The sequence below is a fragment of the Stenella coeruleoalba genome, assembly GCF_951394435.1.
Source record: "Stenella coeruleoalba genome assembly, chromosome: 2".
Taxonomy (NCBI): domain Eukaryota; kingdom Metazoa; phylum Chordata; class Mammalia; order Artiodactyla; family Delphinidae; genus Stenella; species Stenella coeruleoalba.
The window spans coordinates 135,691,242-135,717,767 of NC_137147.1; the positions used below are offsets into that span (position 1 = coordinate 135,691,242).

Here is a 26,526-nt window from a genome sequence, read left to right on the forward strand (position 1 = left end):
GGGATTGCGGCGGCCGTTTAGCTGGGATAACCTTGAGGCTGAGGTAGCTGATCCCCGCACTGGAGCGACGCGCTGCGAGCCTTCGGACCACCCTGTGGTAGCCGCGCATCCCGAACCGGACGACGTCGGAGGTGAGCTTGGGGAGAGATTGGGCCATCCGTCCCCACCGGGGCTCCGTCGCCCCTGCCAGTGCGGAATCCTAGCCCGCCTGCGCACTCAGTGTGGCGCAGGATCCGTGGCATCTTGGATTCAACGCGGTTGGGGTCTGAAGAGACGAGAAAGGGTGCTCGCGCCTAGGGCCTCCTCTTCAGAGCCCCCAGCTCCTGCTTCTTCCGAAGGCAGATGGGTCAGCCAGCCCCATTTCTGTCCCAGTCCCTAACCTTCCCCCACCCCCAGTCTGGTCCCATCCTCCCCTCCCTTTATCTCCCTCTTCTGCCTGGTCCCATCCTCGTCTTCCTCCCCTTATTCTCTCCTAATCTGATCCTTTCTCCCTCAGTCTCCCTCCCCCCTCCCCACCACGCTCGTCTCCTCCCCTTCACCCTTAATACTCGCTTCTCGTCTTCATCCTGTCCGTGTCCCCCTCATTCTGATGCTTTCTTTGTAACCTCTCCTTGAAACTCCTTCTTTAGCTCCGCTTCCCCGTCCCTCCTCCATTCGGATTCTGTCCCCTCCTCGTACCTACCCCCATTCATGCCTTGGCTCCCGCCCCTCCCCCTCCTCTCTAGTCACGTTCGCTCCACCGCATCCCTCTTCTTTGCAGCCTCCTTCTCGCCACCCGCGTCCTCGCCCCTCCCCCTCCGTTCTGGTCACGTCCGCCTGCTCTCCCACCCCCCGCCCCTCGGTCTCCCATCTCAGTCCTGTCCCCTTCTCCATCAGAGTTCCCCAGTCTCGGGCTCTCCTGCAGCTCCGGGCCCGCGTCCCGGCGTCACCGCCCGAAGTGCAGTGGTCTGCGGTTGGGCGGGCTGGCTCGCTTGCGGCGGGGAGATGCAGCGGCGGCCCGGGGCGCAGCTAGAGGTTACGTAACTCTTGGTCTTCCCCGCTGCAGAGGAAGAAAGAGTGGCTGCCCTGTGGTGGCGCGTTCCTGTTTTGTGCCGCCTTGAATATGATGGGGCGGCCGCAGGGCTGCTCTTGCTCCTAGGAGGTTACTGGGCTCCATCCTGCCAAGGCGGGGCTGCACGTAGCGGCCCGGGACCCGCCCTGCAGAGCCCTGCCCCGCGGGATCGCGGACCACTGACCTTCGGGCCCGTTACCGGCCAAGCACCATCTCTGGCCCGACAAGCCTCCGCATGCTGCTCAGAGGCCTCCTTGCGTTCGAGCCACTCACCTGGCTCCCCGCCTCTGCTTCATGTTACTTAACAGATGCGGCTGATTGTAGAGCGCAGAGGCCACGGGTTGGGGTGGGAGCAGGTTATGGGGAGAGTAGAAATACGTCAAGAGCTTGGTGCCACGTGCCTGCATTCACTCAATAAAAACTCGTGTGTAAAGAGCTGTTTTGGGGAGCGGCGTGGACACCAGGATGGCTAAAATGGTTATAGCCCACGGAACTCGCCGTCTAATTAGGGAAAGAACATGAAAGTTATCAGTGGTAAGTGCTGTGAGGAAAGTACACACTTCCTGCTGGGGGTTGAGGGGAGGAGGCCTCACACTGGGTTTGAAGAAGCAGGAAAGCACCTTCCAGTCTGAAGGTTATTTAAAGACCTAGTAATGGAAAGGCATCCCTTGGCTTCTTATCTGTGTCCTTGAAGCCCAGGACACTGATCCTCCTCTGCACAAATCGGCCTGATAGTTGAGGTCCGGGCATGATTGACAGAGGCATTGGGAAGTTGGAAACAGGCTTTTTCTAGGTCGGGTTTAACTCATTAACATACTGACATGAGTAACGGTGGGAGTTCAGCCTCTGGATCTCAGTTTCCCATGTGTAACTTGTAACATTTTTCCTCTTGATTGTTGAAAGGATTGGTTGATATATACACACCTACATGGATATATGTTGAATACTCAGTGCAGTGTCTAATCTCAGGTGAGATGCCTCCAAATGTATTCTTTGGTCACTGAGCGCAATTACTTAAATCGTAATTGAGTGCAAGGGCTCCTCTTCTGTCTGCCATCCCCAAACCACATACTCATAGTTAATCTTTGGGAATCAGGCTCTCTAAATGGCAGACATCTGGAAACCAGTCCCCTCCAGGGTCCTGGTACAGTGTTTACAGAGTAACTAATAATGTTACTCTTCAACTCTCCACTTGCTACAGGGGCTCTTTGGTCCTCTAGACAAAGGAAGGCAGGAGGGGGATAATTTGCAGCCTTTGGTGTTTGGCTACAAGAGTAGAAACAAACTTGGAACCCCAAGACTGAAATCTTCACCTGTTCCATTCCCACCCACTCTTGGTAGGGTTCTGGGATTTGCTCAGCCAGCTGGTTAAGTGTGAGGTTAGGATTAGAGGCAAAGGACAGTAGCTCCTTGTTGGCCGTAATGAGGGTGTGGCCACTCCCTGGCGTAGAGAGGAGGGCCTAGGTCAGGACTCTGCAGCATTGTTAGCAAATAATTTGCCCTCAGGTTGCCTGAGGATGCTGTTGGGAATGCAGTGGGCTGTTCCGAGGGGAAGAATATGTAACCCATCACCAGGTCTGTGTGTGTAGGTGGGGGAGGCTTTGGGGAAGATGACTAAACCTTTGAATTTATCTGCTTTTAAGAGAACTCTCTTCATTGGGTGAGTGGGGAAACTGCATTGTGGTCTTTGCTGGCTTAAAAAGTCCCCTCTCCCCTTTCAGTGAGTCAAATAATGAAGCATGCATTTCCCCCAGTTAAAAGTGTCTCAACTAAGTGACAAATGGTTGGTGGAGGTCCCCAGGCTCTCTGTACTGCGCTTAGGTGCAGCATGGCAGAGCCTCATGCCCAGGTGATAACAGTCTGCACACCTATATTTCTGAGCCTTGTGCAGTGGGCATGGCAGCCATTTTGGGAATACGGGTTGTAGTGGACATGAATAACGATGACTTAAAGAATGTCCTTGAACTCATTTCTGAGTTACTGGACTTGAGCCTAAGTATATGGACATTAGTCTTCTGTCTAGGGCAGCTGCTCTCACTTTAAGCACTGCATTAGAAGTAAATAATTTTAGTGTTGAATTCACAGTTTAGCCAAGAGCATTATTGGGGCTTTAAGAATTGCAGCCCCAGTGATTTGGCAAGTTTGGTAGCTGTTACTCCAGACAGAGCTAGCACCTTATGGGAGGTGCTTCTGTGCTTTGAGTATTGTGACATTAATGTGGGGTCACAGGAAAAGCCATTTTATTTCTTAAAGCTGTTTATTAATGTTGAGGCAGTGGAAGAAATAAGGAAATGGTTGAGAGCAGGAAGGCAGAAAAAAATGCAGCTCTTGATTACAAACTTGCACTACAGGGTTTTTTATTTTTCTTCAGCTTTCATGAAGGCACGCCAGGGTGTGTTATTTTGGATAAGAGCTAAGACTGAGGTGAAGGCAGGGGGAAATGACTCATTTGACAATATCTTTATTTCTGAATCATTCAAACTATCCACAGTCAAACCCCAGTTAACTGGTACACCGTAAGACTGAGTTGTCCATGGGAGCAGAGTTTTGCAACCTCGTTGAGGATCTTGTGAAATATGTGATTTATTTCGTGAACGGTCTTATAGGACCTTGAGTCATCACTTTAAGCATCAATTCTGTTACAGATAGGAATAGAACAAAATGAAGACCATTCTTTTTTTTTCTTCTTCTTTAACCACAAGCCAGCCTTAGACTAGATAAATGAATAGGCTGATTATTTGGGGCTTTGTTAAAGAAGCTGTTTTGGGAAGGTGAGCCAGCCTGGGTGGTCAGGCAGCCTCTGCTCTGCCTTTTGGCCTCCTGCTATTACTGCTCAGCTTAGGAGGGGAGGTTGGCAGGGCCACCAAGTGGTGCAGCCCCGCCCTTGCAGCCGTTTTTCCTTCATTGGTTTGTGCTGGTCTGCACGTAGGAGGGAGAGCCAGCCTGCAGTACTTCTGGTGGCCTCTGCGACTCACCTCCCCCAGTTCTTTCTATAGGCAAAACTCCTGGGGAACTGTAAGCCTCTCTTTCCTGACGCCAGCAAGCTGTGTTTGGAGGTCAGATAAGGGCTTTAGTGGGGGAGATGCCAAGACGAGATATGACAGGGCAGAGGTTGCTGGTTATAGCATTTCAGAGTATGGACCAGCTCAGCTGATGCAGTTTAAAAAAAAAACATTCTCTGAAAGGAGTCCCAGCCCTTCCAAACATTTAATCAACCAACAGATAGCATTTATTTAACTTTAGACAACTGGTATCCGTCCTATCTCAGGTGATGAGTGCAAAATAATTACTCAGTCAGCTGAGTCAGTCATGGTATATGAGACAAAGTCATACACATTTTGGAGGAGTGCTGGAGTTTTGATCTAGTTGAGGCAGGGAAATGAAGACTTGGTAAACAAAACTATTCTGATACCTGATATCCCTCTTTTGTTATTACATTAGAGAGCAGATTAACACATGTCACCCATCAGATGGGCAAACATTTTAAGAGTCTGACAGTATCAAGTGTTGGCAAAGGTGTGGGAAGGCAAGAAATCACTTTACTGGTTGGTTGTAAGTGGATATAACCACTTTGGAGAGCAATTCAGCACTATTTAGTAAAATAGAAAATAAATATACCCTGTGGCCCAGGAATTGATCTCTGGTTATAGAAGCTCACACCTGCACAAGAAGACATGTACTAGGAGAGTTGTTATAAGTATTGATTAATGAGGAAAAATTGGGTTTAATGGGGAAATGACCAGCCAGTAAGGGAATACATAAATGGTCTAGTTATGCACTGGACTAGTATAGCAGTTCAAATGAATTAACTAGATCTGTGTACCAACTAGATAGATCTTAAATGTGCTGGAAAAGCAAGTTGTTTGATGATGCCTTACAGTATATTACTTAGGGTACTTTAGAAGACAGCAATATCATAGGGTTCAGTATAGATACAGACACCCTTAAATGAACTAGAAGGATACAAAATTCATGACACTGGTTGGGTATCAAAGTTCATGATGGGATGTGGAAGGGTTGGAGGGACCTGGGAGTGGAGGAAAAAATGACCTGTATATAATGATAAATTTTTGTTTTAAGTCTAAAGAAAATCTGGATTTATTTTTTTAACTTTTGGCTGCACTTCACAGCTTGTTTGGCTGCACTGCACAGCTTGCGGGGTCTTAGTTCCCCAACTAGGGATTGAACGCAGGCCCTCGGCAGTGAAAGTGCAGAGTGCTAACCACTGGACTGCCAGGGAATTCCCTGGATAAATATTAATGGTCAGTTCTGGGTGGTAAAAATACAGATGTTAATATTTCTTTAGTTCAAAACAAAATAAAATAGCAGCAAACTTATGATGGTTACTGCAGGAAGACCAGGTATACTAACTAGGTCAGTGCTCTGGGAGAGCTGGCACTGCCGTTCCTCCTTTCACTCCCCCCTTCTTCTCCCTGCAGCTGTGATGCAGGGCAGCTCTTCCTTTAAATGCTGAGCCAGTGCCTCCCTTTGCTGAGGCCATCACCCATCCTGGTGTTGTACCTGGCTTGCAAAGGCCCTAAATCAGTGTCCCAGGTTCCTTGCTGCTTCCAGAGTGTAAATATCATGCCCTGAAGCATTGCCTCATAATTTTAAGCCTAGTAAGGAACACAACGCAGCAAAAGGTTCATCTAAACTTCCTCCTTCCGACTGAACCAGTTCTATTCTCCGAGCATCTGCAATCAAATCCTCGGCATCTGAGATGGTAGAGGTTTCTCTGTCGGGACTTCCTGCCCTGGAGTTGAGTGGTCCTTTTGCAGGGTAGGCTCATTTAATATCAGCTTTTCTGCCCTATTGCACACTCGGATTTGAAATAGGACCTTGGGCTCCTGCTTATAATGTTTGTCACTTAGTTCTAGCCCTGGATAAAAGAAGGGAATTTTACTTGAACCTACAGGTGGGTTCATTTTGTTTTGTGTAACCTGGTGACACCAGACTTTGCTTTCTGTTATGGGGCCTGCTGAGGGTAGAATGGACTTAATATAACTCCCATCTCTTAGCTAAAAACTGCTTGTCCTCCCCCCACTCCATATGCAAATACACTGTTGTCATTACTCTAACTGTATATGAGGATGAACAGCCATTCACTTCAGACCTTATTAGGTTCTGTGGCTGGCCCAAAACCCATTTTGATCTTCTTGCTACCATAGTCAGATTAGGGCCAGTCTTGGGAATTACATTTTTCTGCTCCATCATCTAGGAACAGAGCTCCTAGAGAGCAGGCTGGCCTGAATGCCTTGTCCAACACGTTGTGATGCAAACTTTCTAACGGATGTTGGTGTTCTGAAGATTTGGGAATCAGACCTTCATGCTGGCTTGTAGACTTAAGAGGTGTAGGTAGCAAATGGATGTCAGAGCGAGAAACACAATCATAGGTACCAGGTGCCATCATTATTGAGTTAGTCTGTATGGTGAGATTGGCATCAGAGCAAAAATTGGTGCAGGGAGCCCTGGCTGGTTAAATAAACATTTTATGCAGATGCGGGCTCATAGGCCAGGCTGGTTTACTAGGGCAGAATGATGTGGGCTTTTGTGAAAGCTAGAATTGGTGGAGTGAAGCATGATTCTTTCCCAGGACAACCTGCCAACAGTACTGACACTAAGTGGTGCTGGGTATTTTTTCTTCTATGATTTTCACCCTCAGGTTTCTGAAGAGTGACCAAAGAATTGTGTCTGGCATAAACAAAACTATAGCTTTAAAGAGCCAGGAGCCACTTGAGAAAGGCAGGGTGGGAGCAGGGGCCCCTGGAGCTGAGCTGTGACTGTGCCTGCTCCGTCCTTTCGGCCCACACAACAATAAGGCCTCTGATGTTGTCTCATTTCTCACAGAGGAGAAATGGCTCTGAGGAAGGTCCTACAGCAGGAGCTCAGGCTCAAGAATAAGGCTCCCATACCTGGGCACAGCATTTGCTGCCATCAGTGGCTATGCTGGGCTCCCACGGCTGGCTGGAGGTTGCCTCTGCATGTCTGTGCCTCCTGCAGAGGAGGATGCTGTAGTGAGTCAGACTGGCATGAACTGGCCGCGTCTGCTGGCAGGCACCGTGCAGACAGCCAGCTGGAGGGAGGGCAGCTCTTCCCAGAGGCCCGCCCTGAGAAACCACCGCTGAGGCTGCTGTCCAGGGGCTGGGGGAGAGTCCAGAGTGTGTTTTAGGTAGGATGGGCAGCTTGTGCTCCGGAGAAGAGGCTCATTGGGTAGGAGAGCCCTGACCCTCCCTGCAAGGGAGGCTCCGGGGCAGAGCCTGAGGGGATAGAAAACCAGTTGGTGACCTGGGCATGAGACATGAAGTCCCTAGTTTGGTAGAGGGCTTTAAGGACGCGGTGAGATCTTGTAGGAACATGGACGGACTTCCTGACAAGCCAGCTCTTTTGGATTGCTGGTGTGCAAATGCACTCAAACAAAATTTCACTTGTTATTTTTGTACCTAGTAACCTGGATAAGCAAAAGATCAGAGCTTGCAGACCTCAGATTTTTTTTTTTTTAATATTTATTTATTTATGGTTGTGTTGGGTCTTCGTTTCTGTGCGAGGGCTTTCTCCAGTTGCGGCAAGCGGGGGCCACTCTTCATCGCGGTGCGCGGGCCTCTCACTATTGCGGCCTCTCTTGTTGCGGAGCACAGGCTCCAGACGCGTAGGCTCAGTAGTTGTGGCTCACGGGCCTAGTTGCTCCGCGGCACGTGGGATCCTCCCAGACCAGGCTCGAACCTTTGTCCCCTGCATTGGCAGGCAGATTCTCAACCACTGCGCCACCAGGGAGGCCCTCAGATTTAATTTGAGATGGTGAAATAGGGTTAGTGTTTGAGCCCAGTATAATTGTATCTGCTAATAGCATCTCCTGTCCTTGAGGCAGCCCTTCTGTACCAGAATATCCTTGTCACAAAGATTTTGCTCTGATGCTTGAGGACAGACTAAACAGGAAAAGAATTTTGTTGGATTTGGGCATGTGACTAACAGGTTTTTTGGCACAGAGTAGTCCTATGGACCATATTAACCTTGTTTTTTTTTTTTTTTGCACTTTGAGATTCTGAATAGATCAAGGTTGACTTTGTTTTTTGGCTGTGCTGTGTAGCTTGCAGGATCTTAGTTCCCCAACCAGGGATTGAACCCAGGCCCAGAAGTGAAAGTGCCAAGTTGTAACCACTGGACCACCAGGGAATTCCCAAGGTTGACCTTCTTAAGTCAGTGAAACTACCCTGCAGTGCATTTGTGATCTAGGGCCTAAGATGCATTATCCCACCTCTACTGTGTTTAGAATATTCCTGAAGTGCCTAGAGCAGCAGTTGAATAATATAACAGGGAGCTTCACATTTGTTTTAATTCCAACACTTTTACCAGGATGCTTTTAAATATATCACGTTCAGAAGAGGTACATTTGTAATTTTTCTTATTATGAAAGTGTTTAGTATCAGTAAATTTTTTAGTAAGGAGAAGAAAGAAATTTGCAATTTGCTGTAATCCTACCACCCAGATAACATGTTGATAATATTTTGTTAGCTATCCTTCCAGTCCTGTTATGTATGTTTAATTTATTGCCCCTTCCTGCCCCCCACCCCACAAAGAAAAGGGAGAGGGACCAGGTTCTTGTATAGAATAGTGAAATGTTAGTAAACCAAAGTTTAAAGAGACTTTAAAGGAAGGCAATCTTTGGGGTGTTAGGGGAGGGGATAAAGCATCGCAAAGGAGCCATTAAGAACTGTCTTACCTGCGAATTTTCTGTTACCAGTTTCTTGGTATTTTCTTGGGTGGCTTCTGTGTTTTCATTTATAACATAGCTGAATCTCTAGGAACAGCTACTACCTACTACTACCTGGATACCTGGTTCTTAAGGTAATTTCTCCATTACCCCAAAGAGCTTTAGGTGCACTCAGCTTTTACCTTAATCCTTGTACAGTTCTGCAGGGCAAGCCTTTCTCAGCTCCGAGCAGTCTTTGCAGGTGGGACCAAGGAGCCACCCTGAGCCAAAAAAAGAGCATTATGTCACTGGAAGCCCAAGCCCAGAGAACACGATAATCAGTGGCCCCAGCCGGATCTTTGCAAGGAGACCCTAATGTCTGAGGTCTAGAGAAGATCCAACTGATGATTTTTTAATTTTTTCTTTCCGTATGCGGGCCTCTCACTGTTGTGGCCTCTCCCGTTGCGGAGCACAGGCTCTGGACGCGCAGGCTCAGTGGCCATGGCTCACGGGCCTAGCCGCTCCGCGGCATGTGGGATCTTCCCGGACCAGGGCACGAACCCGTGTCCCTTGCATCGGCAGGCGGACTCTCAACCACTGTGCCACCAGGGAAGCCCCAACTGATGATTTTTAAGAAGAGTCGGGTTAGTAATTTCAACCCACTCATTGAGATCACAGTACAGTCCTCGCACTGCATGACTCCCTTTGCCTGGAGGCCACAGCAAGGCCTGTGTGTTCCAGTTGCCTTGGTGTGCCACCAGGCACCATCTCTTCAATAATCTTCCCTTGACAGCCAGACTCACCTAAGCCCAGGTGCTCTGGAGCTATATACACCCTACTTCAACCGTGAGTGCAGGTAAAGGGACCCTGGCTGCCCAGGCTGTGCTGTCAGGAATTCAAAAATTCCTCGGATTTTGTGGGGAAAGGGACATAGGTATAACTTTGATTTTGACAAAGAGGCATTAAGATACTCTGAAACATCATTCAGTAAACAACTGGAATACCCCCAAGTACTTGGTGCTAAGGGATACAAAACCAAATAGGTCACGGAGGAGAGGACGTTTTCATTTTGGTACCTGGTATGTTGTAGGGAGTTAGGAAACACATACTGAAAGGAACAGTATATATGCCATGTGGAATAGTTAGCTGGTATCTTATTTTCTCGTTTTTAAATATTTAGTTTCTGTAGCTGGGGACTTGTAGCCATCAGTTTTCAATAGCTTACAGGAAATTCACTCACAACTGGTCGCAAAGCTTCTTGGGCTTTTTCTGGACTTATCGAGGGTGGCAGAGATGGGTTTAGATGCATGCTTTGTTCGAGCCATGCAGAGAGGCCACAGAGTCGGGGATGGAGGAGGAGACAGAGTAAGGGTTACATGTATGGGGTGCCTTGATTTGGAGTCCTGAGATTTAGGAGGCGGTGGGACAGGGCGAAAGAAGGGCTTGTTCCTGAGCCTGGGCTGAAGCACTTAGGCGAAGGATTTGAGAAGGAGTAACCCTTGGTCTGAAAACTTGAGGAAAGGAATGGCATTCTGATGAGGCATGTCAGGCTTCTGGCTCACATCCTTCCCTGATGGTTCTTGAAACACTGCTTGGAAGCTTCTCAAGTCTCTGTCTGTAATCAGCTAACTAACCGGCTGAGTGAGTTTAGTTGTAAAGTCAGTAATGAAGAAAAGCAAAGGTCGGGGGCAGTTGTGCCCCTGGTCAGGATTGTGACCTGGGCTGATTAATTACCTGGAACAGATGGTCTTTGTCACTGCGGGTGGTGTACTTGTCAGTCTTAGGGAATTGGGTGGTGCATTAGAAGATCAGCTGGGGGAAGGATTTGACAAGCGTTAATTTCTTCATAGTGCAACTCTCCTGTTAATGTAATTATAATAATTTTAGAGCCAGACTGGTACCATTATGGTTATCCTTGGTTTGATGCAAATTGCTTTGCACGTCCTAAAGTCCTTCTGACCAAAAGTACCATATGTAATTTTTAGGTACAGATTCCTGGGATGAAAGATTTTGCATTCAGGGTTCTGGTTGAGCTTTGCTTCCTGTCCAGGGACTGGTTTTTATTGCTTGTCAATGGGCTGGGACCTATTCTCCAGCCTAGGATGAATTGAGTAATGGACTTACGTGGTCCTGTGGGTTAGAACTAGGAGGACTGCCTGGATAGTGGTTGTCTCTATGACCAGGAAAGTCACTTTGTGTTTGGGTGGGGATTGTTAAGAGGCAGTGTGGGTGTGCCTCCCCATAGCAGATGTTTGTAGCTTTGAGACAGCTTTTCATACAAAGATCTAGATTCACCAAGGTACTAAACTAGGGGTGAGTTTTTATATCCCTGGAAGATTGGTTGCAACTTCCTTTTGAGGAAGCTCCTGCAGTGCATGTAAAATGATGTTATTTTTATAGGATTAGCAGGGAAGTTGTTGAGGTAGATATTAGCCCAGTGTAAGGCAGGCGTGCTTACAGTGGATGCCTGGGACGTACACGTGTTGGGTACGTGGTTTTAACTTGTTCTTTGAGGTCTTTTCCACTTGCTCACAATAACGTGAGCCCGTGGCCTGACTTGAGGAGCACCCACACAGCCAGAGCGTGGCGGGGCTTCTTGTGGCTTCTGAACAAAGTGTGCTTGTTGAGTTAATGTGTAAGCAGGAAACAGCTTCCTGTGCCAAGCTGTATATGATAGCCGCCTCCGGCTTCTCAAACTGATTACTCTCTCTTCAGCTCCCCTGGACCCAAGACCTCAGAAGCCATGTCGAAGCCCCATAGTGATGCCGGGACTGCCTTCATTCAGACCCAGCAGCTGCACGCGGCCATGGCTGACACATTCCTGGAGCACATGTGCCGCCTGGACATTGACTCGCCGCCCATCACGGCCCGGAACACCGGCATCATCTGCACCATTGGTGAGTGGGGGGTGCCCCCTCCCCCTGAAACGTGGGCTTCCTGAGACAGTGACCTTTCCTCTCCTGAAAAGACTAAATAAATGTGGCAGACCTGGGTACTGAGCAAGATGCTACAGAGATTCTTATGAGAACTGGTCAGAGGAGTTTGCAATAAAGAATTCTTATGCTTTCTGCATTCTGCTAAAGGTAAAATTTAGAGGGTATCTTCCTTAGCAGAGCGTCTCAGAGACCTAGGGAAGGATCTTTTTGACATGCTCTGTACAACCAGAATTCTGTAGCTGGACATCTGTCTGGGTTTCAGGGAGAGCATAGAGGGCTGGCCGAGACTTACCTAGGCTTTCCTAATTAGATGGAGCCTGTAGAATTTGAAGGAAATGGGAGATGTCCTTCTAAATCAAGAAAGTAGGCTAGCACAGTAATAGTCATGTGTATGTTTTTTAAAGAATTTTGAGTTATTTGGGGGAAAAAATTATCAAGAGTTCTTTAAATTGAAGCAAACTTAAAGTGTTATTTCTCCTTTGGATAATTAACACTTAATGACTTTAAAACTTTTTTTTTTTTTTTTTTAACTAGGCCCAGCTTCCCGATCAGTGGAGACGCTGAAGGAGATGATTAAGTCTGGAATGAACGTGGCTCGTTTGAACTTTTCTCATGGAACTCATGAGGTGTGCCTCGGCTGGGTAGTTTGGCCACTGGGGCAGCTTGTAGGAAACGGGGTGGGGATGTCGTGTTCATTTAGCCAGGGTGGACTGGGCAAGAAAGTGTGGGTTTTACAGCCAATGGGAAGATTGTCTTCACCAGCCCATCCCTACTTCCTTTTCCCCGTCTCCTGCCATCTCAAGTGGCCAGGTCTCCTCAAGCAAAGAAGACCTACTTTGTAATTGGCCCTGGTTCTCCCCAACACCTGTGCTCCATTAGCCCTCACCAAGGAAAGTGTGCAAGGGTTCTGGAAAGTCCTGGAAACTCCTCTAACCCATGGAGTTTGACACTCCTGCCCCAGGGTTTCTGTAACAGTTCATAACTGCAGTGACGAACCAGTAAGTTACCCTGCAGGTTATTCTGGCCTAGTTTAGACCCAAGATAAACTGGGCAGGTCCAGGAGAACGGTTTCCATTATTGCAAGTGAAGACTGGGTCTAATGCACTAACACTATCTGGCATATAATACCTACCTAATCAGCATTGTGTTCCCAGCCTGTCCCTTCCCGAGGGTTTTGGTACATTAAAATAAAATAAAGTCAGCATACTTCCCCAGCAGTCTGGTAGGAGTGTCTTAGTGCTGGGGCTGTTGATGAGCTGACCTGACTCGTTGGACCTTACCTAGGGACCAGGTGGCAGCTATTGGGAAGTGCTCCATTCGTGCTTCTGTTCCCAAGATCAGAACAAACTCATTTTGAGGTGTGTGGGACCTGCCTGAGGGACAGTGCCTGACCTTCAGGTTCAACCACAGGCCATGGGATTTCATCCTGGTATTAACAGAGGAGGAATGGGTGAGGCAAACTTTCCCTCCTCTTGACCTCTGTATTTCCTGTTCAGGATAAAGAAAATGCTACCCTGTAAGGTCAGGAGGTGAGGGGTTGCCCTCTGGCATTTGGAAGTTGGTGTTCAGTTTCAGCTAAAAATAAAGCCTCAGGAAGTGCAGTCTAAGAGGTGAATTCCTCCTTTCTGGAAACATGAGAATCTTCATTGTAGGTTTTCTAACCCATGTTCCATAAACAGTTTATGGCCTGGCAGGTATCCGGCCTCCAAATATCATGAGGGCCTGACCAAGTTTAGATGAACTGTGCTCAGCAGGCACCCTGGGCAGGTTAAGACATCCATGGATGGCATTCTGTAATTTTCCAAAGGCAGGGCGTCCTCGGCAGGAGTCGCTAGGCATTCCTGTAAGTGTTAGCTTAGTCCGAAGAGAGAACTAAAGACATCACTGAACGTCAGTTCACAACTGATCCCTACTGCTGGCCTGTGCCAGGGTCTCCTGTGTGCAGGCGGAGTAGCAGAAATAGATTTTAAGAAGTTGACCTTTAACTAGGCTTTATGGCCTCTTCCATCCAGTAAAATAATACCACACAGCTCTGAAATGGCAAGGGCGAGTGGTATCTGCCCCTGCGGGAGCGGGGCTCACTCAGAAATTTTGTTTTTTTAAACTACAAGAGGCATTTGGAGATTATCTGTGCTTTAACTCGTCTTCCCAGATTAGAGTTGGGATTAGAAAACAAAACAAAACACCCAAGTCCCTCTTGTGGGTTTAATTTGAGGTTTTTGACCAGGATAAAACTGTGTGGTCTCTGGGATCAGGGTTTTGGAAACTGATCTGAAGTTGTTCTAATGTTAATTATATAATGTAACAGTCTTAGTTTGATGAGTGGCTGGGACATGCTTTTCCAGCTCTTGACAATTTTAAATACTCTTCTAAGCAGAGCGTTGGAATTGCTTTTTCTCCCTCACTCTGACAGAGGGACATCCACATCCACACGTCTGCATCTGATCTTTTGGTTTTGTTGTTGTTGCATCTGATCTTTTGACAGCTTTGCCACAGTGTCTCTAGCCCCCACTTTTGGCAGTTCTCTTGGGCAAGATGTGTTCTTACTGAATGTGTGGTTCTATAATGCCATGTCGGCCAGAAATGCTGCCTTTATTTTATTTTATTTTTTTTTTGCGGTACGCAGTCCTCTCACTGTTGTGGCCTCTCCCGTTGCGGAGCACAGGCTTAGCGGCCATGGCTCATGGGCCCAGCCGCTCCGCGGCATGTGGGATCTTCCCGGACCGGGGCACGAACCCATGTCCCCTGCATCGGCCACTGCGCCACCAGGGAAGCCCGAAATACTGCCTTTTAAGCAACATACACTTAGAACCTTCCACAAGGACAGCGTTGACGGATGAAACGCGTTACCCTTCCCTTCCCACCTCCTGTTCTCAGGTGCTGCTCTCCTGGACAGAGGTGATTGAAGGACGAGGCCCACAAAGTGCTGAGTTGGGAGCCTCTGTTACTAGCAATGCCATATTGATAGCACGAAGAACTTTTGACATCTTGGCTCTGAGTCCCTTTTTAGTCAAACAGGAATGGCAAATGGAAAAAGAGAAAGGGCTTCAGAGGCGAGATTGAAGCCAGGATTTGTTGCAAGTGAGAAATGGCAAAGGTCAATTAGTTCAGAGAAAGGCGTATTCCCACCTCTCCCTGTTCCACTTCCGTTTCTAATCAGACTGCAGGAAGTGATCGTCAGAACCAGGCCTGCATGACTTTAGCAGTGAGTTATTTAGCTTGGGCCACCGTTAGCTTAAGTAAATAACTGAGTTTGAATTGCAGTTGTAATCAGTAGAGGAAAAGCTCAAAATTACCAAATCTATGAGTCTGACATTGATGGCCAGATCAGTATTATCCAGATACAAGTCCTAGGTTTTTTACCCCAGTCGTCTGCTTTATTTGCTGAGGGTATTTGATGAATCCTAGAGGGGGAGAAAGGAGACAAGCCTCTTTTATGTTGACATGTCTTGCCACCAAAACGTAACTATTCCAAAGTTCCTAAGATTTGCCCTTAGAGTGGGTAAGGGCTGTGGTACAAGTGGGTAGAGGCCAAGGAGGTTGACGTAAGCCGGTAGAGGATGCTCGGGGAGTGGGCAGCGTGAGGGTATACGCTGGAGGCAGAGGTCTAGAACACCCACAGCTCTTTCCTGAGTGATCAGCTTCAGTGCTGGTCCTAGATCCTAGTGTGCGGGAGGACGCTTATCATCACACCTCCTTTCCCCCAGTACCACAAAGAGACCATCAAGAACGTGCGTGAAGCCACGGAAAGCTTTGCTTCCGACCCCATTCTCTACCGGCCAGTGGCTGTGGCTCTGGACACTAAAGGACCTGAGATCCGAACCGGGCTCATCAAGGGCGTGAGTATCCTGGGGAGAAGCTGGAGGAAGGCGCAGGGGACCCCAGAGACATCCTCAGCAGTCTGTCCCGGCCAGAAGCCACGTTTCTCAGAGTTTAGGTCTATAAATGAGAGTTTTATCTGTCACTGTAAGAAGTCTTGATTTCATCTACTTCGCTAAGAAACAATACCAGAAAGGAACCTCTTTTACGCTCCAAACCTACTTCCAAGTCTCTCTAACTTGGGGGAGCAATTTCTTTGTCTCTTTTCCCCTATCATTAAATAGTATAACTAAAACATTCTAGGTTTCTCTTGGGTTATTTCCTTGAAATATACTAAGTTAGACAGTCTGATTATTTCTTTCCAAAGGAAAAGGTTTATTGTTATTTGCAGCTGAGATTTGCTCCTTGTTCCCTAGAGGAAAGGGCTTGTCTTCTCCCGCTAGGAGGGCCCGGCTTCTTTGGACTTGTGGTTTACTGTCTTGTCTGTAGAGCGGCACCGCTGAGGTGGAGCTGAAGAAGGGAGCTACACTCAAGATCACCCTGGATAACGCCTACATGGAAAAGTGTGACGAGAACACCCTGTGGCTGGACTACAAGAACATCTGCAAGGTGGTGGATGTGGGCAGCAAGATCTACGTGGATGACGGCCTTATTTCTCTGCAGGTGAAGCAGAAAGGTACGTACGCGGGAGTTAGGGTCTAATTGTCTAAAACCAGCTCCCGTCTCTTAAGTTTCTCTGGCAGAAGATAGCTTATTTGGCTGGCAGCGAGATTGGGTCTCTGTATTCTCAGAAATTCCTTTTATAATAAACTCCTAGCCTCAAAAACAGATTTCACTCCAACTTAATTGAACTCTTGGGGAGGAGATGAGAAGGTTTCTTTTTTTCTTTTTTTTTTTGGCTTTGTGGTGCAGCTTGTGGGATCTTAGTTCCCCAACCAGGGATCGAACCTGGGCTGTCTGCCGTGAAAGCGTGGAGTCCTAACCACTGGACTGCCAGAGAATTCCCGAGATTTCTTTTTTACTCATCCTCACTACTGTAGGCTTTCTGCTTCCCTCCTCCATCCCCTCAGTAGGATACATAGAGGACTCCAGTGTGCCTGGGAATGAGAGCTAACATTTAAGTGCCAGGCACTATTCTGAGCATCTTACATGATAATTTGTTTGAATTTTAAAACCATCTTAGGAGTAGATATTATTATCCCTATTTACCTGAGGCACAGAGCGGTTAATTGACTTGCCCACGGTTACACAGTTAGTGGAGTTGGGATGTGAACCCTGGCAGTGTGGCTCCAGCACCCACCATGTGCTATTTCCCAGTTCTCTGTACTGGGGAGAGCCTGCTTCCTGGTGAGGACGCTTTTGCCCCTGTGGCTCTGCCTCTCGTACCTACTCCATTTCACACAGGTCCTGACTTCCTGGTGACGGAGGTGGAGAATGGTGGCTCCTTGGGCAGCAAGAAGGGTGTGAACCTACCCGGGGCTGCTGTGGACCTGCCTGCCGTCTCAGAAAAGGACATCCAGGATCTGAAGTTTGGGGTAGAGCAGGATGTGGATATGGTGTTCGCGTCTTTCATCCGCAAGGCGTCTGATGTCCATGCAGTCAGGAAGGTCCTGGGAGAGAAAGGAAAGAACATCAAGATAATCAGCAAAATCGAGAATCACGAGGGAGTTCGGAGGTAAGTGCACCCGACTGTCCCTGCCCCCTTCAGCCCCAGCCCAGCTCTGAAGAGCACGATATATCCTGTGAATCAGAATATCCTACGAGGGGGAGTGGAAGGCATTGGTATTTCAAGGGAAAAAAAGCTTCCCAGGTGATTGGGGTGCCAGCATCTTGACGTTGTTCCATGAGCCCAGGGACCAGCGTTGGAGAGGACAGGGTCACTGCTCCCAGGCTCAGGAGCCATTGTGCTGCGCTCCTGACACTGCCTGTGTTTGCTGGAATTGGGGACCACCAAGGGGGAAGACGGCAGGCTCTCAGGAAGGGACTCCCTCCCTTGGGAGCCCTGTGGAAGCCTCAGGGCCTGGTGTTGACACTGAAGCATGTGGCCTCCTTGTCTTGCCTTAGAAAGCAGCCGGCTTGGTGATCGGGCCAGCTCTGGCATGGTGTCTGCTTCTGAGGGGAAAGCATGCCGTCCTCTTCCAGGGGCACATTGTCCCAGTGCAGGTCCACCACCTCCCTAGTGCTTACCAGGTACGGCCGTATGAGTAAGGCCAGCTGGGTGACATCTGTTCCTCTTTGTTTCCCTACTAGAACCCAGCGCTGCTGACACCCCACACCTACTTGTGGGGATTAAGTGTGTGCTTGGGAAGAGTGGGGGGAGCAGTCATCCTGTTGTGACCTTTCCATCCTTAGCTTTGTGTCGATGTCCTTTGTACCGGGAAATTTGGGGTCCTCCCTGTGCCATCCTGATAAGCCATGGGTGCTTGCTGACCTTGGCTCCAGGCCAGGCAAAGCCATATTCTCATGCTTTCAGCAAGTTGGAGGGGGCCCCCTGAAGGAGCAGCCCTCAAGTGTCCTTGGCTGGGAGAGGCCACAGACCTTTGTGTCAGGAGCAGTCAGCCGCCTTGGGTTCCCTTTCTGCCCTGGAAGTGCCAACTGGAATGAAGATGGTAGAGAGACACCTTAAGAGGGGCCTCATAAGATGCAGATGGAGAGGAAATGAGTCCATGGGACTTTGGAGGAGACCTCGTCCCCTCCCCTTTCCCCCAGTGATGTGTCCATACTGGTGCCAAAGAAGCCCAACAAGCAGAACTGTTGGCCCCCTTTGGGGGACTGGAGTAGCTGAAACACCCCACCACCTCCATGCATCCATCATGGTGTCGTGGGTAGTTGTCCTGGTGCAAGGATGGCTAAGTCAGAGAAATCCCAGGAAAACTTCCTTTGTGTCACCTTACTTGTGGCCCCTGTTCCATATAACCTCTCTCTCTTTCCAACTTCCCTGTCAGGTTTGATGAGATCCTGGAAGCCAGTGATGGGATCATGGTGGCGCGTGGTGATCTAGGCATTGAGATTCCTGCAGAGAAGGTCTTCCTTGCTCAGAAGATGGTGATTGGGCGGTGCAACCGAGCTGGGAAGCCTGTCATCTGTGCCACGCAGGTATGTGCCTCTTCCCGAGTTTGCATCCTTGCACAGGAAAGCTTTGGAGGCTATACCCGATCTCTTCGCATGGACACACACACACACACACACACACACACACACACGTGTCCTCCCCGGTCTCTTCGCATGGACACACACACACACACACACACACACACACACACACACACACACGTGTCCTCCCCGGTTTCTTCGCATGGACACACACACACACACACACACACGTGTCCTCCCCGGTCTCTTCGCAGGGACAGACACACACACACACACACACACACGTATCCTCCCCCCTACCCCACCACCCCTCCCCTGCCCCCATGCACCTACACGGAGCTGTACTCTGTGCACATACACACGATCCAGGGGGTCAGTGTGTGTCTGAAGACAGCCCAGGCCACGTCTCACGAATACCCCATCCCCTCCCAGATGCTGGAGAGCATGATCAAGAAGCCTCGCCCCACTCGGGCTGAGGGCAGTGACGTGGCCAATGCAGTCCTGGACGGAGCCGACTGCATCATGCTGTCTGGAGAGACGGCCAAAGGGGACTACCCACTGGAAGCTGTGCGCATGCAACACCTGGTGAGTTCTCGCGGCCCGCCCATCGCCCTGGCTGGGGCTGGGATGGAGGTGAACTCTGGCACAGAGTGACACCTTTTAGGCTTCTGCGCCCACGATCTTTTATTACCCTCCAAGTTACAAGCAGAATGAGGAGGTGTGTGCTGGGGGCGTGGAGGTGTCTTGTTTTTTTTCTGTTCTGCCTTCATGCCCACACCCGTCTCCTAGTTCCTTCTGTTCTGGAGGCGGCCACCTTCATCAGCCATAGCACAGTTCACTCCTGTCTGCAGGACTGTGAAGCCTTCCCTTGGCTCAAGTACTGGGATATCTGTACCTCTTCCTCTGGGCAGCCTAGAGGACCTGAGTACCTCTGCCCTGTTCTGGAAAAGGCCAAGAGCTCCTGCTCGCAGCTGTCCTGTCTGGCTTCCATTTTGATTCCCCACCTGTCCCCAGCCAGGTGCCTCCCCGACGGGGGCCTCTGGGCCTGCACTGGAGGCTGTTGCCTGCACTGACTTGGCTGCAGGCTGGCCTTGCATGGTGCCTGCAGCAGCGCCTGCTTTGCTGAGCTGTTGCACACGCCCTAGACTAAAAAGTGGGGTTTAAGTGGTGGGTGACAGGCCCACAAATAGAAACAGGTGGAAGGCTGGCTGATCCCGCCTGGCCCTGGGGTGAGAGCATCTGGAGGAGCCCTGGAGGCCACTCCTCTTTCTCCTGTGGGAGCTAGCTTTTCAAGGGTCTCCCGCTCTGCCATGTCCCGCAGCCTGGCTGCTCCTGCTCTAGAGCTTACTGAAGAGTTAACACAGGGATGGGTCATCAGGCCTGGGAAAATGAGTGTTGCAAATGAACTTTCACAACAGCCCTAGGTCGCTGTTGATAATGTATAGCTCAGTGAACTTGCCTCCTACCCTGAAACAGTGTTTCTTTAACCTTCCTATTCGCTTTCCAGCCAACAAAGGACCCCAAGCCCTTTGTGTGACAACCCCTCCCCTGCATTCCCGCAAATTTAAAACAATCCCCCAAAAAGAACTTCTGGACTAGATAATCGTCCTTTCCTCCTTCATTTTCTATGTGATTATTAGGCTTAGATGACTTCCAGAGAAGACATGAGAGTTATATTAAATACTTTTTCAGGCATGAAACAAGACAACTTGACTACAGATGTCTTCTGGTCTGTCCTTGGCACCCTGGGTGGATTTGCCCGTAATGAAATTGTTAGAGACCAATCCCTGTCCCTGGCACAGCTGTGTTTCCTGGCTGATATGCCACCCTCTGTGTGTGACATGATTGCTGTCACAGATGCTCATGCACTATGGGCTCATGGTCATTCTCACAACTGCCCCAGTGGTGAGTGCTTCCTCTCTCCTGGGGGACAGTGGACCTTGAACCTCTCCCCTCTAGAGTGGCTGCCATTGTGTTTATGGGTCTCCACACATCATCCCTTCTCTATAACTGCCTTGCTTAGTTGTGTGGCCCCATTGCCTCCGAGGTGCGAGAGTGACCTTGACCTGATTTATGGAACCATGAAACCGCATAGACTGTAGGGACTTTAATGTCTGTACCAAATTTAACCTCTCAAGGCCTTATTTATGAAATGAATTAGATGGGATATGTTTAATTATAGCCTTAGCGTTAAATTTCACTACTATTATTAAATGTCTGTTAAGTCCTTGTGTAGATTGACGTAGTCTCCATAACCTCAGTGAGATAGATGTCACCCCATTTTATAGATGAGGGTACATGGTAATACAGCTTGAGTTTGGACCCAGATCTGCTGACTCTGAAGCCAGTGTTCTCTCCTGCAACATGGTACTTCGTCTAGCAGGAGATCAAGACAGGTATCCATGTGGGGCCTGTACTGGGGTCACAGTCTAAGAACCAGACTTTGGGCTCTGAACCCACGTCTGTTTTTCCATACCCCAATCTTTCCTTTGAACAGACACCTTAGAACTGCAAGACTGGGATTGCATGGCACTGCTCAGGAGATAAGTTATGGGGTCTGGGCCAGTTGGTACAGGCCTCTCCTGTCCATGTCACCAGTTAACACTGGCCAACAGCTTCCCCTCTTACCTGTCCACTGCTTTCTCCTTTATCTCACTGATGCAGTTGATGTCCCTTAACTAAGGGCTAGGCAGTACCAGGTATGGTTCTCCTTCCTGTTCATGTTTCCTGTCCTTTTGGGCTGCATGCATTCCATTCTTGCAGGAAGAAAACCATTAACCTAGCAAATTCTGACACTCATCTTCTTATCCTGTCAAATTAATGAGGTGGTATTACTGATTCTTCCCTCACCCATCATTCTCTAAGATGCTGGTAATTGCATTATAACCCTCTAAAGCTTAAATTTTCTTCCTAATTCTTGGTGTTATCTGAGCCAGGTGGTCTGTAAATAACTCAGTGGCTTTCTCATGGGTGTTTTAATCATTTGATTTAATTAAATGTCTTGTTAAACTTACCTGCGTGTTTTCACAGGCACCTTTCTCTTCACATGGCTACTCCTCCTGACCGCAAAGCTCGCCAATTTTCCACCTGCCTGCTTAGAAGGTGGTCAAGCCGCGTGACGTTGGCTTTGTTTGACCTCAGTTTTCCAGCACTGCTCAGTGTGCTTGCACGGCATGCCATTGGACAGGCTGGTAGCATCCCTGTGTCCGAAGCCAAGGAAGCACTCCATGTGTGCATGGAGGCCAGGCATGAAGCCTGGTAGTAACCACCAGACAGCCATGTGAGGAGGGAGGCCTGTTCCTTCCTGTGAGCTGTGTTCATGAGGCAGCGTGGTCAAGTCCTGCCAGGGAGCTGTGTAGGCCCGGGAGCCCCGGGGGCCCCAGCCTCTGCATGTTTCCATGCCCAGGCACTAGAGCCTGCCACCATATTATCTCCCTCCACCGCCAATCAAAAAGTCCTTCCAAGATCCATAGATCCTTCCAGAACGGAAGAATCACTTTCCCCTCGGTTGGAGGGGAAGCAGTAGCGGTTGATGTTTGAAATCCTCCACACATCCCTAAGTGGGCTTTCATCACCCTGCCTCTTTGCATCTTCCTGAAGGACAGACTTAGCCAATTAACCTAAGGTACCTTCCCCTCTTCCTTGCCTCCCCTCCCCCTAAACCTTACAGATAGCTCGTGAGGCTGAGGCAGCCATGTTCCACCTCAAGCTGTTTGAAGAACTTGCGCGAGCCTCAAGTCGCTCCACAGACCTCATGGAAGCCATGGCCATGGGCAGCGTGGAGGCTTCTTATAAGTGTTTAGCGGCAGCTTTGATAGTTCTGACGGAGTCTGGCAGGTAGGGCCCTGAGGGCAGGTAACTTCCAGCCGTTCTAGAAGACAGCCAGGGCCCAGCCCTGCACCTGGGGCCCGCACTCAGGACCTCTCCTCTCACCTGCAGGAAGCTAGCCAGGGAGTCAGGGCAGGCCAGGACCGCAGGGTCCTTCAGCTCGGCAGGCACAGCGACGTCACAGGCGCCTGGTGAAGGGCTGGTTCCTGCGAGTCTTGATCTCGCTTAGCTCAGAACCTCCAGCGATTGGGCTCTTCTTGGCCTCTGCACCCAGGGACATGCCCCTCACCAGCTGTCTGTGCGACTCTTCCCCTTCTTCTCCCGTGTGACACGGCTCTGACAAAGCTCTGTCCCCCTCTCGTCCCTCTGGACCGATGTTGCCCCTCCCTAGATTGCCCGTGAGGCAGAGGCTGCCATCTACCATTTGCAATTATTTGAGGAACTCCGCCGCCTGTCGCCCATTACCAGTGACCCCACCGAAGCCGCCGCCGTGGGTGCCGTGGAGGCGTCCTTCAAGTGCTGCAGTGGGGCCATAATCGTCCTCACCAAGTCTGGCAGGTAGGAGGTGGCAGCGGCTCCCTGGGAACGCCCAGCTCGGCAGCACCTTTCCTTGGGGGTCCTGGGAGCAGTGCACTAAACGGTGCTCAGATGGCACCAAGCCAAGGTAAGACCCCTCAGCCTGTGCCCGGGACCCTGCAGGGACGGAGCTCCCCTGGCCCCGTGGCCAGGCTCTGAGAGCGAGCAGAACCCCTGCCCTGGGCCTGAAGGACAGGATCCCAGGCAGTGCTCATAGGCGTGTCAGACCATTTGGGTCCAAAGCAAGTTTATACCCTCACGATGAACTAGAGACTTAATTACATAGACAGACAGACTGATGACAAATGGTTGATACTTAAAAGCTGTTTTTCTCAAAAAGTAAAGGATAACCAGTTTTGCTTATTCTGGTTGCTATGTGCTCTTTAAAAAGTTCAGTGTGGAAAATTAGTGCTGTTTGCTGACATGCTGTTTGGTTGGTGCACCCGTCCCATCGGTCTTTGAGTCCCAAAGGCAAGTGGGTGCTGCCCAGGAAAGGTCACCGTGGTGTGTTGCTGGCACTTGGGCCGTGCATCCAGGCTGAGGCCTCTGCTCGGCCTCAGGCTCGGGGTCCCTTCCAGATCACTAGGCTGTCGTGCTTCCCTCCCTGGGTCTGGGGTGTGCTCCTCCTCCACAGGGCAGCTAGGGTTTCCTGGAGGAGGCGGGTGGAGAGGAGCAGACAGGCAGCCCCACGCACCAAGGAGCAGCAGGTGGGACTGCCTTTAGGACCAGGACACACGATGTGCAGATTCCCTCAGCAGAGGGCTCAGGATGAAAAGCTCCCACCATTTGGGTTGACCTTTATGAAAAAGTCCAGCCTTTGCTCCTTGGCTATTTTTAACTCCAGGCTTCTGGGATTTCACTCTCAGCGAGTCCTGACTTTAGCGCTTGCTGCCCTCTGAAAGCCTTGTACGGAGGCCAGGCCTTAACGCAGCGCGCCTTCTGCTGTGACATGGCTTAAGTTTCCCTGACACCTGTTGAGTAGTCCTCACAGCTTGCCTTCCAGGCCCCAGTTCCCCCTGCAGGCCCCTCCACCTCCCGAGGCACATCTGCAGCCACACGTATACAGTGTCAGTGCTGAAGGAAGCACCTGGCGCTGGGGCTGTACAGGGGTCCCCTCCCCCACCGAGGAGCCTTCACAGGCAGAGCCTCCCCCACTGACACTCCCATCCCCTGGTCTTGCCTCCTGGGTAGCCACCTGTATTTCTAAGCCTCACTTAGATACTCAGGTTTGACTGGGGGGCTCTACAGCCCAGTTGCTGGGACTGTTTCAGGGACCCGGGGGGTCACGTGGAGTCAGGAGAGGGCACAGCAATAGGGAAGACTTGCGTTGTAGATTCCAAGGGGGACTGGTGGGCTCTGCTCCTGTTTTCTTGCGAATGTCAAGAGTCAGGTGCTATTCCCATGTTGCTTGGCTTGTAGCTGCTGCCAAGTACGGGCCATGTGGGGGAAGTGGGGGAAACTGACCTTGCTGGGTCGGCATGATCCTGGGGCCCTGGCCTGTTGGGAGCGGGGCAGGGCAGATGGGTAGCATAGCTATGAAGAAGAATTATGTGCTGTGGAAGATACAGGATGAGGAGCCGCCCCAGTCTTGGCAGCAGAGAGCCTCAGGCTGGCATAGGGAGTTGGATTAGAGGGTGAGTTGTTGCTGAAGGCCCTGAGGAGCTTCCTGGGATACTGTTTAACAGTCTTGTCTGCCTGTCCCCCATCTCAGGTCTGCACATCAGGTGTCCAGATATCGCCCCCGGGCCCCCATCATTGCTGTGACCCGGAATCACCAGACAGCTCGCCAGGCCCACCTGTACCGCGGCATCTTCCCTGTGGTGTGTAAGGACCCAGTGCAGGAGGCCTGGGCTGAGGACGTGGACCTCCGGGTGAACTTGGCCATGAATGTTGGTGCGTGGCTGGGAGCAAGGGCTAGAGGTGGAGGGGTGGAGAAGGTGCCTGAGCACTGGTCTCTCTGAGACCCTATAGAAAGGGGAACATGTTGGCCTTTGGGTGCAAGAGCCCTAGCTGTCCTCACTGGGAATGTTCTCTGAATCCCTCATCCCATTCCCTGGAGTCCTGGGCTGAGCCCAGGAGGGAAGAGGGGCCTTTGAGTTGTGGGGCTGAGCACCCCACGTTCTCTCCTCACTCTCTTCCAGTCTAGGATCCAAAGCAAAGGATCCTCGATAATCGGGGTTGTCCATTCTTTGGCATCTGCTCATCATTGAGGTTTTTCATAAAATTAGCCAGAGCTCCTACACTTGGGGCCAGCACATGTACAAATTATGTATTCATATGGTCTTTGTCCCAGTATAAGAGTAGGATATCATGTGATGAGAGGAAGCAGCTAGCTGTGACTTTGGGCTGGGCTCTCCACCCTCTAGAGTAGAATATGAATGATGTCCAAAGGTCCCTTCCAGCTCTGCTATCTGAGCCATACGGATATATCAAGGCTTCCCTCATCCCCTTTGCCTGGGCTGTGAGGCTAGCGCCACCTTGTGGTGTAAGGGAGTAAAGGCCCGTCAGCCCTGCTTAGCTTCCTCCGACTGTGGGGCAGTCTCCCAGGTGCATACCTTCTTCACATGATTCTTCACTCACCAGCCCCTCTTCTCTTCCTCCAGGCAAGGCCCGAGGCTTCTTCAAGAAGGGAGATGTCGTCATCGTGCTGACCGGGTGGCGCCCTGGTTCTGGCTTCACCAACACCATGCGTGTAGTTCCTGTGCCGTGATGGGCCCCGGAGCCCCTCCTCCAGCCCCTGTCCCATCCCCCTTCCCCAACCCATCCATTAGGCCAGCAATGCTTGTAGTGCTCACTTGGGGCTGTGGTGTGGCACTGGTGGGCTGGGATGCCAGGGAAGAAGATTAATGCCTCTGTGAAACACGGCTGTTTTTAAGACCCTGCTTGGGTGGGGTAGTTCAGAGCTGGGCCACCCATCATGTGGCCCCATCCGAGCAAGGGACGAAGGAGGGGTGCAGGCAGGACTGGAGGCCCCAGAGCTTCACAAAGAGGGCAACAGCTCCTGCTTCTCTTCCTTTGTGTACTCGATTCAGTTCCTGTAGAAAATGGATACCCGGAGAACTCCCAGCCCTGGCGTGGGATCAGGAGATAGTCGGCTAAAAGTAGGGGCCTTAGGGAATAGGGCAGAGGTTCCAGTTTAAGCAGACTCTGGCCCTGGCCCTTACTTGGTTCTCCAGCCCCCCTCAGCCTCCCTCACTCCCACCTTGTGCACTGTGCACTTCTGTTCCTTCACTCCACTCGACTGTTGCTGCAGACCTACACTCCACCCTCCACCTTCCATTTCCCTCACTACTGCAGCCGCCTCCAGGCCTGTTGCTATAGAGCCTACCTGTATGTCAATAAACAACAGCTGAAGCACCTGTTTCCTCTCTTTTCTGATGGGGGGGCGGGTGGTTGAACCCTGCCCTCCAAGTAGGGTGAAAATGGCAAGAGCCCTGTGGCTCCTGGTGAGTACTCCTGTGTAACAACTCAGGCCACCTGCCATCCTGTTCCCTGGGGTGCAGAGGTGCTGGGGAAGCAGTCGCTGACTGTCTTGA

At 50.3% G+C, this 26,526-nt stretch overlaps 1 protein-coding gene across 2 annotated transcripts; it reads left to right on the top strand.

The window, feature by feature from the left end:
- PKM (pyruvate kinase M1/2) lies at positions 1-26,347 on the top strand. 2 transcript variants are annotated; one of them, XM_079912477.1, is made up of 11 exons: positions 1-131; positions 11,454-11,635; positions 12,209-12,300; positions 15,382-15,513; positions 15,983-16,169; positions 16,898-17,168; positions 18,439-18,589; positions 19,019-19,171; positions 22,257-22,423; positions 24,702-24,883; positions 25,594-26,347. In XM_079912477.1, exons 2-11 carry the CDS (start codon positions 11,482-11,484, stop codon positions 25,698-25,700), a joined length of 1,596 nt encoding a protein of 531 aa, XP_079768603.1. In that variant the 5' UTR covers positions 1-131; positions 11,454-11,481; the 3' UTR covers positions 25,701-26,347. The 2 variants fall into 2 exon arrangements, with proteins under 2 accessions (XP_079768603.1, XP_079768602.1); XM_079912476.1 differs by lacking the exon at positions 22,257-22,423 and adding an exon at positions 22,806-22,972.
- Positions 26,348-26,526: the final 179 nt, after the last annotated feature.